This window comes from Carlito syrichta, unplaced genomic scaffold (genome assembly GCF_000164805.1).
Source record: "Carlito syrichta isolate Samal-C Ts95f unplaced genomic scaffold, Tarsius_syrichta-2.0.1 Scaffold316169, whole genome shotgun sequence".
Taxonomy (NCBI): Eukaryota; Metazoa; Chordata; class Mammalia; order Primates; family Tarsiidae; genus Carlito; species Carlito syrichta.
This window is the reverse complement of record NW_007260265.1, coordinates 401074-415162: the sequence shown is the minus strand read 5'-3', so window position 1 is coordinate 415162 and position 14089 is coordinate 401074. Positions and strand designations below refer to the sequence as shown.

The window sequence follows — 14089 nt, the reverse complement described above, 5'->3', positions numbered from 1 at the left end:
TGAGCAGGTGGTGACCAGGAAGGAAGCACTGCCATCCCTAGCCCAAGGATAGACAAGAGCACCCCGGGGCATTTGCTGGGACTCTGCTGGACAGCACACCACCCGATGACGTGTCAGGACTGAGTTGGCACCACCTCTGAGCCCCACAGGAGCCCACAGCCCGGGGCACAAGGACACTTGAGTGCAGGAGCACGCTGGCAGGGCGGGCAGGGCAGCCAGGGGTGCATCACGGTATCTTCTGTCGGGCGGACTGGACCTCTGTTATCTGTGTTTCTCCTGGGATGGATGGGCGTCTGGTGGGATGGGCCAAGGTGCCCAGATTCCAGGAAGCTTTATTTCTATAAAGCCATCACTGGGTGACCCAGGAAGGGCTGGTGGGAGGGGCAGGGCAGGGAGGGGCAGGGACGGGCTCCCTGGCTTTGAAGTCCAGTCCATCTGGCTTCTAACTCCAAGTTAGCCAGCGTGCAGAGCCTCGGTTTCCTGGTCTGTAAAATGGGGACGGTCGCCTCAACTGGAGTGACCAGGCGGGAGCCAGTCATCAGCTCGGGCAAGTGCTGACTTGGTCTTTCCCTGCAGACCTACCCCGGAGACCGAGACCCAAAGCTGGGGCAGGGAGAGAATGTCTTGGCAACTGATGGTGTTAGGACCATCATGTGGCCGGGGGTGTGGCCACTGCACGGCCAGATGGGGGCCCGGAGGGGGAGCCCCCCTCCCTTGGTGGGCAACTCCAGGGCTGGCTTCCTCCTGGAGAGGAGACTGGAGGCTGGATGGAGGGAGGGCAGGCAGCACAGGGAACCTGGCTTACAGGGGTGGCCGGACGCTGAGGTGGGTAGGAGAGCCCGGGGCTGTCTTGGCAGAGCGTGCCTGGGCTGCGTGTGGTCAGATCTCCTGATGGGCGTGCCGTGGGGGCCCGGTGCCATCCCTGCCACCTGTAAATAAAACAGCCTGTGAATCTTTCATGGGCTTGTGCTTAAAAATAGATGAGGTGCGGCCTCCGGGCCCATTCCTGGGCCTCTGCAGGCGGGTGGGGCTGCCCACACATCCCCAGGGTGGCTGGGAGGCCGGCAGGGCAGTGCTGGCAGGCGGGGACACGTGGCCTCAGACACGAGATGTCGATCCTCTGGAGCTCCGGGATCACAGGCCGGGGTGGGCAGCAGAGTGACACCCTTGTGATCCTCCTCCCGAGAGGGTTTTAGGGCTGGGACACGGTGGGGAGGGGGCACACAGAGAGGCACCAGAGACAGAGGGAGGCTGCTGGCAGGTCCTTCTCTGCACCAGCCCCTCGCCTGCCCAGAGGAGGTGTGCTCCATGTATGGTCTCCCGAACCCGTGACACAGGTGTCCAAGGCATGCATGTTAGGCAGGAGCTAGGGACAAGAGAGGAGTAGGAAGTGTCAGAGTGGAGTCAGCTTTCCTGCTTCTAACATCCCACAACCCAGAGTGCCGATAGGTGGTCTGTGATCGCTCAGAGGACGAGGGGCCATGCCTGGGTCCTGGCCCGTGAGAGAGGCTTGGTACAGAGGTGAGGAGTCCGGGGTTGCAGCCCTGAGTGATCTCAGGCCAGCTCTGCCTCTCTGACCTCAGTTTCCAATCTGATCAAAGGGGATAAAGACATGGTGCCTCGGGGCACACGGTGATGAAATGACCCAGCCTGGTGAGGCATGCGCGGGTGGTGGTGGCAGAGATGCCAGGCCCATCGGCAGAGCGTCCCAGGCCTCGGGCCACCTGACCCCTGGCCCAGCTGGCATCCCCGGCTCTGTCAGCTGCACTGGCTGCTTCCAAACCCGAACAGGGCTGGGATGGAGGCCTGGAGGTGGCCCTCAGCCTCACCCCCTGGCATCTGCAGCTGGCCGAGGGGCCACAGCTCAGGCCCAGGGCCTGGGAGGTGTCCTGCCGGGCCTGCACCTGCTACGACCTTTGTCCTGACCTCTCACCCTTGACATGAGAGGCAGCAGGAGCACTGGAGATGGGATGGGTTGGGGAGCCCTCTCCTTGGTAAAGGTCCCCTCCTCCCCCACCCTAGAGTGGCCGGGCTTGGAGAAGCTGACGCCGCTCGAGTGGCAGGGCCGCAGTCCAAGAGAGCGGGACAGGGGGCAGAGAGGGGTGTGGAGGGAAGGGACCGGGCTCTGGTCTGCAGTCACTGTTGATCCCCTCACCCTTGCCCTCAATCCCTGCCTGCCCGAGTCCTCAAGAGTGGCCTGTGTCCCCCGGGGCCAGCCGGTTGCCTAAAAGCCCTGCTCCCTGCGGCTCTGCCCATGTGCCCTGCCTGTGATGGGGTCATAAGGGCTCTGACAGCACCCACCATGCGCTTCAGCAAACCTGCTCTGGGGGCTCAGATTCCCCCACTTTTGGGAGCAAGTTTTCACTTTCTGGCAGGGTGGAAGGTTAGTTCGACTTTGCAGTCAAAGTCGAGGCCTGAGTGCCAGACCTAGGCAGGCCCCTGTTCCTCCGAGGCCGCTGTCCTCTGTCACATGGGAGGGGCAGCAGGACCTGGGGAGGAGCATCCTTTAGTGTCTCCGTGGCACTCTGCTGTGGCACACCTGCTGAGCCTCCTGACACTGGGTCCTTCTGCCAGGTTTCCTCGGCCCACTGTGCTTCTCAGGCTTGGAGCCACACTCCCAGGGTGACCCTGGGCGGCTACACAGTTTCCAGGGAGTGAGTCCAGAAGAGACCGAGGTGGACCTGATGTCTTGTCCTCCTCCAAGCCAGGCCTGGCCTGGGCTGTGGGACCCTGTCCTGCCTGGCCTGGCCCCTGCGGGCATAGGCAGTGGCTTCCCGTCCCCCGTGGCCTAAACATTGGTTCACTTCCTGGTGAGTTAATGAATGACTGAAGGAATGAAGGCGTCCTCCTTGCGAGTAGTCCAGAGTGGGGGCCTGGGCTATGGAGGCTGCCAGCTCTCAGATGGCGCGGCAGCTCGAGGGTGGAAGCCATTGGGCTGAGCCCGGTGCCCACAGAAACGGATAGGCCAAGGGACCCTGGAGGTCACCGGGAAGGAGCTGCCCGTGGGAAAGTTGGGCTAGCTTCTCCGGGAAAGCTGAGTGGCCAGGGCTCGTGTCCAGACATGACATTGCGACAGTTACTGAACAGCTGGGATGCGGCCAACCTGCACTGGGCCAGTGTCTCTGTCACAATAGAGTCAGGGTCTCTGTTACCCAGGCCAGAGGACAGTGGCACGATCAAGGCTCACTGTAGCCTCTACTTGCTGGGCTGAGAGGGCATCCTCTCAACTCAGCCTCCCGAGTAGTCGGGACTACAGGCACCACCACTCCTGGCTAATTTTTTTATTTTATTATTTTTATTTTTTTGAGTTAGAGTCTCACTTTTATCGCTCAGGCTGGAGGGCAGCGGCATGCTCACGGCCACCGCAGCCTTGACCTGCTGGGCTTAGACGATCCTTCCGCCTCAGTCTTCCAGGTAGCTGGAACTAGAGACACACGCCATCATACTCGACTAATTTTTTGATTTATTGTGGAGATGAGGTCTCACCAAATTGCCCAGGCTGGTCTTGACCCCCCCGGTCTCAGACAAGCCTCTCGCCTCGGCCTCCCAAAGTGCTGGGATTATAGGCTGAGCCACCGCGCCCAGCCAACTTTTTTGTTTTTCGTACAGATGAGGTTTCGCGATGTTGCCCAGGCTGATCTCAAAATCCTGGGCTCAATCGATCCCCCTGCCTTGGTTCCCCAAAGTGCTGGTATTACAGGTGTGAGCCACCACACCCGGCGTGTCCCTTTTGTCTGTCTCTCCCTTCCTGTTTTCTTCTTTTCAATTCCAGAAGGTTGGGGTGTCTGAGCTTGCCTCTACCTGTCCCCCTCCCATGTGGGCACACAGCTCACTCAAACGAGAGGGGCAAGGAGGAGTGTCCCAGGGGCGGAAAAGTGACTCGGGGCTCCTGCCCTGTCAGAGACCCAGTTAAATGCCAGGAGGATTCATGACTTAAATGGAACCAAGGAAACCCCAGCAGGAGCACACAGGCCATAGTGGGAGGGGGTGGCTGGCAGGCCGACAGGAGGGCAGCCCCTTGGGTAAAGGGGGAGGCAGAGAGGCTGCCCAGGACCTCACGGCTCAGCTGTGCACGTTGGACACTGAACAAGTCTAGTGGTGTCAGCAACATCCCTCCTGGAGTGAGCCAACCCAGGTCTCTGGCTTTTGACCCTTACCACACCCTTCACTACCTGCAGGCCTCCAAACAGGAGTGAGTGGAAGTGAGTGGAAGTGAGTGGGCCAGGTGAATGCTCCTGTCTCTGAGTAAGAGTTAAGAGGCAAGGTCCAGGAACCCAGCCCCACTGCCCCACCCTGCCCCACCTGAAGAGGCATCTGAGTCACCCCCTAGGGCCGGTGTGGCCAACTGGTGACCCAGCCGGCTTCCAGAGTGACCGGGCTAATGAGCTCAGAGCAGGAGTGGTGGCCCCACCCCTGCTCTTGCCAGATTTAGCAAATAAAAACGCAGGACCGGGCTCGGCGGCTCAGTCTGTAATCCCGCGCCTTTGGGAGGCTGAGGTGAGTGGATTGCCTGAGCCCGCGGGTTCGAGACCCGCCTGGGCAGCGAGACCTCACCTCTACAATAAATCAAAAAATCAGCCGGGCGTGGTAGCGCATGCCTGTAATTCCGGCTACTGGGAAGGCTGAGGCGGAAGGATCGCCGGAGCCCAGCAGGTCCAGGCTGCAGTGGCCGGGAGCGGCCACTGCACTCCAGTCTGGGGGGCAGAGTGAGACTCCGACTCAAAAACAAACAAACAAAAAAAACCAAAACAGGACTCCAGGTTAGATTCGAATTTCAGATAAACAAGGAATAATTTTTTCAGCCTGGGCAATACAAGACTTTTTCTCTACAAAAAAAAAAAAAAAATTAGCTGAGCATGGTGGCATAGGACTGTAGGACTTGTAGTCCCAGCTTACTCGGGAGGCTGAGGCAGGAGGATCACCTGAGCCAGGAGATCGAGGCTGGGGTGAACAGTGATGGTGCCACTGCACTCCAGTCTGGGTGGCAGAGTGAAACCCCGACTCAAAAAAAAAATGGTATTTGTTGCTCATGTGAGGTTCAAGCCTAAGGGGGGCATCTGGTATTTTGTCTAGAGACTGGGCCAAGTACCCCAAGCTCACCCCTGAATTCTCTGGCCAGCCGGCCTCTGCCAAGGGCTGGACAGCACTGCCCTCTAGTGGAAAGCACGAGCCTCGGGAGGGTGGAGGGCAGGTCCCAGCCCAGGGCAGAGGGAAGGCGGCAAACCAAGAACACCCTGCGAGCCTTGAGGCTGCCCCGTGGGCACTTGCTGTGCTGTGGGCTTCCCCATAACCCCACTGAGTTCTCCCCTCAGGGTGCTGGGCCCATGTTGTCACTGTCTGGGGAATCTGGGGCGGGTTGGATGTGTGTGGCCCGACAGGTTGTGCAGCCTGTTCGTGCCTGCGGCATCCTTGCCCAGGCGCCTGGTCACTGGGTTTGGGAAGGTGGCCTCCTGACTCACCTGGACACGTGGCGCCACAGCCACGACCCCCTCAGTCAGGCTTCCTTGAAAACTGGGGGCCGGGCTCGGTGGCTCAGCCTGCAATCCCGCGCCTTCGGGAGGCTGAGTGGATCGCTGAGCCCGCGGGTTCGAGACCCGCCTGGGCAACTTGGCGAGACCTCATCCCTACAATAAATCAAAAATGAGCCGGGCGTGGTAGCACGCGCCTGTAGTTCCAGATACTTGGAAGGCCGAGGCGGAAGGATCGCTGGAGCCCGGCAGGTCGAGGCTGCAGTGGCCGGGAGCAGCCACTGCACTCCAGTCTGGGTGACAGAGTGAGACTCCGACTCAAAAAAAAAAAAAAAGAAAAAGAAAAAGAAAACTGGGGACGAAGTTGCTGCCATCCAGGAGGATGGTGCAAAGGACTTTCCAGCAGGTCTGCTGACCTCTGCCCGGAATCCTGAGGACATCGGGGAGGGGCAGGGGCTTCCCCTGTGGTCTTGTGTAACCCTTGTACCTCTCATTTCGGGGAACTGTATTAAAACCTGTAGCCCTTATGAATAAGGCCAGGCCGCTGGGCGTTGTGGCTCACCCTAGCACTTTGGGAGGCTGAGGCGGGAGGATCGCTGGAGCCTAGGAGTTTGAGAACAGCCTAGACAACGTAGCAAGACCTTGTCTCTACAATAAATAAATAAATACAATAAAGTAAATAAATATGACCACTGCACAGTTCCCCAGGGTACAGGCTGGTCTCACCAGCACACCCCAGTGTCCCGACATAGTTGGTCCCGGCCCAGGATGCAACACCCAACTCTGTGCCACGTGTCCTCCCCCGAGCTTCCCAGAGAACCTGTCCTCAGGGTTGCAGGCCCATAGGGTGCCAGAGGGTGAGTCTGTTTTCACACCACCTTTTTTTTTTTTTTTTTTTGAGCTAGCTAGCTTCTCACTGTTGCTCAGGCTGGAGTGCAGTGGCATGATTACAGTTCACCACAGGTGATCCTCCCACCTCAGCCTCCTGAGTAGCTGGGATTACAGGTACACACCACCATGCCTAGCTAATTTTTTGATTTTTTATTTTTGTTGAGATGAAGTGTCGCTATGTTGCTGGTCTCAACCTCCTGGACTCAAGGGATCCTCCCACCTCAGCCTCCCAAGTAGCTGGGATTACAAGCACGCACCACCACGCCCAGCTAAGTTTTTAAGATTTGTAGAGATGGGGTCTTGCTATGTTGCCCAGGCTGGTCTTGAACTCCTGGGCTCAAGTGATCCTCTTGCCTTGGCCTCCCAAAGTGCTGGGATTAGAGGTGTGAGGCACCACACCCAGCCACACAGCTTCCCTTTATGAAGCAGGGCCACGGGTACCTGGTCTTCTGCTTTTGAGCATCTCTGAATTCAGGCAGTCTGGCATGAGCTGCCCCGGGTGCCACTGTGCTGGGGTCTCACCAGCCTTGCCGAGCGACACTGGGAACCCCCAGTGCCCACGAGGCAGATGCCGGCATGGTGGACGCCCTGCTGGGAGCACCTTGACCCTACTGTGAACATCCCAAGACAAACTCCCAGCAGCGGCACTGCTAGGTGTCCAGGGTCGGCAGCCCCTCGCGGAAGGGCCATGCCAGTCACAACAGTTCAGTGTCTGAGGATGGATGGCAGAGAAACCAAACACGGTGCCCATGCGTAGTGGAATATAATCCAGCCTCAAGAAGAAAGGAGATCCGACTTGGAGTGAGGCCCAAGGATATGCCATGGAGTGAAATGAGCCAGTCCCACCCACAGGAGGTCCCCAGGTTGTCACATCCACAGAGGAAGTGAAATGGAGAGTGCCAGGGCCCTGGGAGGGGATAGGGAGGGAGTGGTTCATAGGGACAGGGTTTCAATTTGGGGTGATGGAAAGTTCTGGAGATGGAGGATGGTGAGGGCTGCATGACACTGTGAATGAGCTCAATGCCACAGGACTATGGGCTTAAAAATGGTAAGTTTTATTTCATATATATTTGTCTACAATAAAAAAAAGCTTAGCTGGGCATGGTGGCTCACGCCTCTAGTCCCAGCGCTTTGGGAGGCCGAGGCAGGAGGATTGCTTGAGCCCAGAGGTTCGAGACCAACCTGTGCAACATAATGAGACCTGGTCTCTATAAAAAAGTAAAACAATTCGCCGGGCATGGTGCATGCCTGTAGTCCAGGCTCCTCGGGAGGCTGAGGTGGGAAGATCACCTGAGCCAAGGACGTCTAGGCTGTGGTGAGTTGTGATCACGCCACTGTACTCCAGCTTGGGCAACAGAGAGAGACCCTGATCTCCCTCCTCAAAATTTAGAAACAAAACCCTGGCTGGGCTCCATGACTCAGCCTGTAATCCCAGCACTTTGGGAGGCCAAGGCGAATGGACTGCTTGAGCCCCCAGGTTCGAGACCAGCCTGGGCAATTGGGCAAGGCCTGGTCTCTACAATAAATAAAAAATTAGCCGGGCGTGATAGCATGTTTCTATCGTTCCGGCTACTTGGAAGACTGAGGTGAACGGACCATCAGAGCCCAGCAGGTTGATGCTGGGGTGGCTGTGAGTGTGCCACTGCACTCCAGCCTGGACGACAGAGTGAGACTCCAGCTCAAAAAGAAAAGAAAAGAAACAAAAACCCCACAGGGGTCCTGTGGTTCCCACACCAACCCCAACCCAGCAAGCGCCACCTTTTGCCAGTTGGCGACTGAGGTGGGATGGATAAACTGTCCACACCTGCAGGATGGTGGGTTTGGAAGCTCCTGAGTCCCGCCGGGTGCCAGTGAGGATGTCATGGACTTAAAAACTGAAATGGGTCAGAGTGTGCAGGCTCTTGTCTCTCCTGGGCTCTGACCTGGGGAATCCTGCCTTGGCCCATGAGACTTGCATGTCAGCATCCCTGTGCTCCATGTGTCACGCGGCTCCTGGGTGCAGGTGTGAGTCCCTGCCACCTCCACAGCCAATGCTGAGTGAGGAAATGTCTTCCACACGTGAGCCCTGACTTCTCTGTGAATATCCATTTAACAGAGGTGGGCCACAAGGCGGGGAGGCTGAGGAGAGAGGTCCAGGCCACCAGCTGTCACTCCTCCTCCTCCACCTCTCAAAGCCAGGGACTGCATCCTAGACTGCTTGGGGAGATGGGGAGGGGGAGGGGAAGGCCCAGAGAGATAGAGACAGAGACACAGAGATAGGGGGACAGTGAGTGAGAAACAGACACAGAGGCAGAGAGACAGGGACTGAAAAACAGACACACACAGAGAGAGACAGAGATAGAGAGAGAGGGACAGTGAGTGAGAAACAGACAAAGAGACAGAGAGACAGGGACTGAAAAACAGACAGACACACAGAGAGAGAGACAGAGACAGACACAGAGAGACAGTGAGCAAGAAATAGAGACAGACAGATGGAGGAACAGTGAGCGAGAAACCAAGAGACACAGAGACAGAGAGATAGAAACCGAGAGACAGAGACAGACATACAGAGACACAGAGACAGAGAAGGTGAGTAAGACAAGTAGAGAGAGACATTGAGCGAGACACAGGGACACAGAGACAGAGATGCAGACACAGAAACAGAGATGCAGACACACACGCACAGAGGCACAGAGAGGGGAAGTGAGAAAGACAGGCAGAGACAGAGAGACAGCGAGAAACAGACAGATGAAAAGAGACAGAGAAAGACTAAGACAGAGAAAGACCTTCCTGTTCTGTCTGAAGTGCTTCCCGCTGGGCTCCTCCAGGAATCGGCTCAGGATCCCCCTCCTCCAGGATGCCCTCCTGGCCTTACCAGGGCAGGTGCCCCTCTGCTCTGCCCACCTGTGCCTGAGTGTCTCCAGCTCTCTGCTTTGCGAGCCTGGGGAACACAGGGCCCGGCTGGACCCTTTCTATTCTGAGTGCTCGTGGACCAGGCTCTGGGGGCCCCTTGGTGACGAGGCACTGAATGCCAAGGGCAAGAAGTTCCTGCTGGGGCAGGTGGCGCAGCTCCTGGCCCTGCAGTTGGCAGAGGTCTGGCTGGTCTATGTCCCTCTCCCCTGTGCCAGTTGTTTTCACCTGCCTGCTTGCCCCTGATCAGGAGGTCCTTGACCCTCTAGACATCCTTGCCTGCCTATGGGAGAGGCCAGACCAAGGGCTGAAGAGGACCAGGTTGGCTGGTGTCTTGCGGGCACCATGCCCTTCCTCCTCCTCATCCCTGCCACCTTACCCCTTCCCCCCTACCTCCATGGCGCCCTCCCTTAGAGGAGGAAATCCAAACCTCTGAGCTCCTGGGCTCTGCTTACCTGCCAGCCTTGTCGTCACATGCCCCAGGCCCCTGCCTCCAAGGGAGCTTGGCACAGGCTATGCCCTCTGCCGTAGACCCCTCCTGGCCCCCAAAGAATCCTACACATCCTCTTCCATAATGGAAAGGGCTAGCATGGGCCGAGAGTGGTGGCTCACGCCTGTAATCCCAGCACTTTGGGAGGCCAGGGTGGGAGGACTGCTTGAGCCCAGGAGTTTAAGACCAGCCTGGGCTACTTGGTGAGACCTCTTCTCAACAATAAATCCAAAATTCGCCGGGCATGGTGGCGTGTGCCTGTAGTTCCAGCTGCTCAGGAGGCTGAGGTGGGAGGATCGCTTGAACCCAGCAGGTCGAGGCTGCGGTGGCCACGAGCGTGCCACTGCACTCCAGCCTGGGCAATGAAGTGAGACTCTGACTAAAAAAAAAGGGGAGGGGGGCCGTGTGATGGCACTCCCTGGATGCAACTGTCCCACTGTGGTCTGGATATGTACCCCAAAAAGCGTGTGTTGGAAACGCAAGCCCTGCAGCATATGCCGGGAGGTGTTTGTGTCTCGGCCTCACAAATTGATTCACGGCCAACATAAAGGGTCTGGGGGCTGAGTTCCGCCTCTTGTTCACTCCTGTCCCCTCCCCACCTCCTTCTGCCTCGGGACAGCGCAACAGGATGGCCAGATGCCAACAACCGGTTCGTGGACTTCCCAGCTCCAGAACTGTGAGCCAGTACGTTTCTGTTCAGTATACAAAGGGGACCCAAGAAAACCCCCACAATTATCTTTTGGAGGGCAGGTCCCTTGTAGGACAAGCTTGCCCTGCCAGATAAGTGTTCTAGGAACCCATCGGCATCTGTGGACCAGCTAGCCTTGTTGTGAGAGGCTGTGTTCAGCTTCAGTGAATTTTTTTTGAGATTCTTTCAGTGTGTTTGCCCATTTCATGATGGGTGATTTATGAGTGCATCTGCCCACGCTGTGCTGCATGTTCAGTGGTGTCTTTTGGTTTTGTTTTTTTACCAAAAACGGCGTGCCCCCTGTGCCCCACCCTCCCTATTCACCCGATCTCTCTCCAAGTGACATTGTTTTTCTCCAGATGAAAGGAGTCCTCAAAGGGAAATGTTTGGCCAACGTGGAAGGGGCGAAACAAAAAACGGCAGAAGCACTAAAAAGTATCAGAATGGGTGAGTTCAAAAACTGTTTTGAACAGTAGAAAGAGCATCTTGATGCGTGTATTACATCAAATGGAGAATACTTGGAAGGTGACTGAAGTTTCAACATGTGAGAACACAAATTTTTGTTTGTTTTTTTGAGTTGGAGTCTCCCTCTGTCGCCCAGACTGGAGTTCAGTGGCCACTCCCGGCCACCGCAGCCTCGACCTGCTGGGCTCCGGCGATCATTCCGCCTCAGCCTTCCAAGTACCTGGAACTACAGGTGTGGGCTACCACGCCTGGCTAATTTTTTTCATTTATTGTAGAGATGAGGTCTCGCCAAGTGCCTAGGCGGGTCTCGAACCCGCAGGCTCAGGCAATCCACTCACCTTGGCCTCCCAAAGTGCGGGATTACAGGCTGAGCCACCGAGCCTGGCTACACACAATTTTTTACTAAAAAATTCTAGAGTTTTTTTGCCCCTCGCCCAGTAAATTACCCAGTATTGGCCCGTGGGGGAAATGGGGAAGACCCCAGAGCAGTGGGCTCCCTCTGGGGCCTGGCCCAGGCAGCTGGAAATGTCCCCTGGACAGGTCCTGGGCTGCAGTGAGGGCGGGCAGGTGGAACCCACGTTTCTGCTTGGCCCACACACACTACCTCCCGGGCCTACTGGGGATCTGGTGACTTGATGTGTGGTCCATCTTCAGGCCCTTATTCACCCATACCCCTCTCTCCTCACCATACCCGAACACGTGGACCAATCATCCTCCCGTGTCACCTCCTCCAGGGAGCCCTCCCTGAGAGAAGCCCCACCAGGCCTTTCTTGGCTGCAGTCTTGGCCTGACTCACACTGACAGAAGGCATGGGCTCTTGTGTCCCCAGCTGAGTTCCCGGGCGTGGGGGCAGGGCGGCACTGACCACGACTGCCCCTTCCCAGCTTTCCCTCTTCCCCCCAGACTAGTGACAGCCCTTTATCGGACAGGCCGACCCTTCACAGCTGTGGGGCCAGTGGCTGATGCATTTTCCCACGGATGCTCACAGGCAGGCAGAGATGGCAGGATGTCCCTCCAGGTTGAGTGAGGTCTGCCTGCTGGGCGGTGGCTGGCGCCTGGTGCTCTGTCTGCCATTCTCTCATCCTGCTGTTCCCTTTCTCCAAGTTCCGGGACCCTCACCCGGGGGCAGTGCCTGGCTTTGCGGGGGAGAGGAGGGACCGTCCGGGGACATGGCGGTCCCTCCTCCCTGCCTGGGCTACCAGCTACCTTGAAGCTCAGGGTCATTGGGAGGGCCCACCTGTTAATTTCTTTTCTTTTCTTTTTTTTAAGTCGGAGTCTCATTTTGAAACCCAAGATGGAGTGCAGTTGCGTGATCAGAGGTCACCAAAGCCTTGACCTCCTGGGCTCAGGCAAGGCTTTGCCTCAGCCTCCCAAGTAGCTGGGTCTACAGGCCTCACACCATACCCAGCTAATTTTTTTTTATTTTGTAGAAATGAGGCCTCACTTTGTGGCCCAGACTGGTATGAACCCTTAGGCTCAAGCAATCCTCCTGTCTTGGCCTCCCAAATTGCTGGGATTACAGGCATAAGCCACTGCACCCAGCCTCCATGTATTTATTTATTTCTCCAGCCTCATGGTGGTCCAGGCCTGTCCACCTAGGTCTTGGGCCCAAGCCACTGCAGTACCCCCTGAGCCTGCCCCTCCTCCCTGGTGCAGAATCCCACCCTAACTGCCACCTGGAGAAAGGTTCATCTTTTCAACAGAGGGAGCTGGAACCATGGGATAGCCACGGGCGAACATTCCCAACAAACAACCCAAAACACAAAAGACACCTCCCTGATCTATATCTGTCATGATATATAACTGTGAACTCGGATCACTGACCTAAGCGTAAAACCTTAGAATTTCTATACTGTACTATAGAATTTCTAGGAGGAAGCATAGGGGAAAAATCTTTGTGACCATGGGTTAGGCAAAGATTTCTTAGATATGATACACATTCAAAGCACAGTCCACAAAAGAAAAAAAATTGGTTAAATTGGGCTTCATCAAAATCGAGGCTGGGCGTGGTGGCTCAAGCCTGTAATCCCAGCGGTTTGGTAGGCCAAGGTGAGGGAATTGCCTGAGCCCATGGGTTTGAGATCAGTCCAGGCAACTTGGTGACACCTCATCTCTACAATAAATCAAAAAATTAGCTGGGCATGGTAGCGTGTGCCTGTAGTTCTGGCTACTTGGGAGGCTGAGGTGGAAGGATCGCCTGAGCCCAGTAGGTCGACAATGGGGTGGCCATGAACGTGCCACCGCACTCCAGCCTGGGTGATGAAGTGAGACTCCAACTCAAAAAAAAAAGACAACCAAGAACGTCTCTTTGGAAAGACACACTGTTAAGAGGCCAAGCCTGATGGCTCATACTTGCAACCCCAGCACTTTGGGAGGCTGAGGTGAGAGGATTGTCTGAGACCTAGGAGTTCGAGACCAGCCTGGGCAACATAGTGAGACCCTGTCTCTATTTTTAAAATTAAAAGTAGGCCAGCCACAAGTGCTCACGCCTGTAACCCTAGCACTTTGGGAGACCAAGGCGAGAAGATCCTTTGATGCCTAGGCGTTGGAGACCAGCCCGGACAACATAGTGAGACCCTGCCTCTCTTTAAAACAAAAACAAAACTAAGAAGAAGAAAATCAAATTAAAGATACTACTAAGAGAATGAAATGACAAGCTACAGACTGGGAGAGGAACCTTGGCAAAGCACATACCCGATCCAGGACTGATACATATACGAAGGCTCAAGGCTCAATAATGAGGAAACAGCACGATTTTTAAAAAATGGTCAAAAACATCTGAAGAGACACCTTGCCAAAGAGGATATGCTGGTGGCCACTGAGCACGTGGGAACCCGCTCAGCCTCATCATTCATGCATTCATTCGAGAGAAGTGCAAACCACAACCTCAGAGACGCCGCCACCCACCACGGGGTTGGCTAAAATGCTAAAACCTGAGGACACCAGGAGGGTGTGCAGCCGCTGGAAGCTGCCCGCTGCTGTGGGCTGTGGCTGCCGCGCTGCGCCAGAGCGCGTCTTGGCAGCGGCTGGAGCCTTCAACAAGCCCGCACCGTCCAACTCAGCACCCTCCTAGGTGTTTACCCAAGCGAGATGAAAACTTCTGTTCACACTAAACCTGTACGTGGAGACTACGGCAGCTCCGCGCCCGATCGCCCCACGCGGGAGGCGCGCCCGGTCCTCTGGCGGCGAGTGGCCAAA

General features: G+C 56.5%; 1 protein-coding gene across 1 annotated transcript in view; it reads left to right on the top strand.

The window, feature by feature from the left end:
- FAM69B (family with sequence similarity 69 member B) overlaps positions 1–14089 on the top strand; it is a 26759-nt gene that overhangs the window by 167 nt on the left and 12503 nt on the right. The window contains exons 2-5 of the mRNA XM_021706866.1: positions 1439–1521; positions 2023–2102; positions 2575–2654; positions 9279–9431. Coding sequence (XP_021562541.1) covers positions 1439–1521; positions 2023–2102; positions 2575–2654; positions 9279–9431 — 396 coding nt within the window. The remainder of the gene's footprint in view (positions 1–1438; positions 1522–2022; positions 2103–2574; positions 2655–9278; positions 9432–14089) is intronic.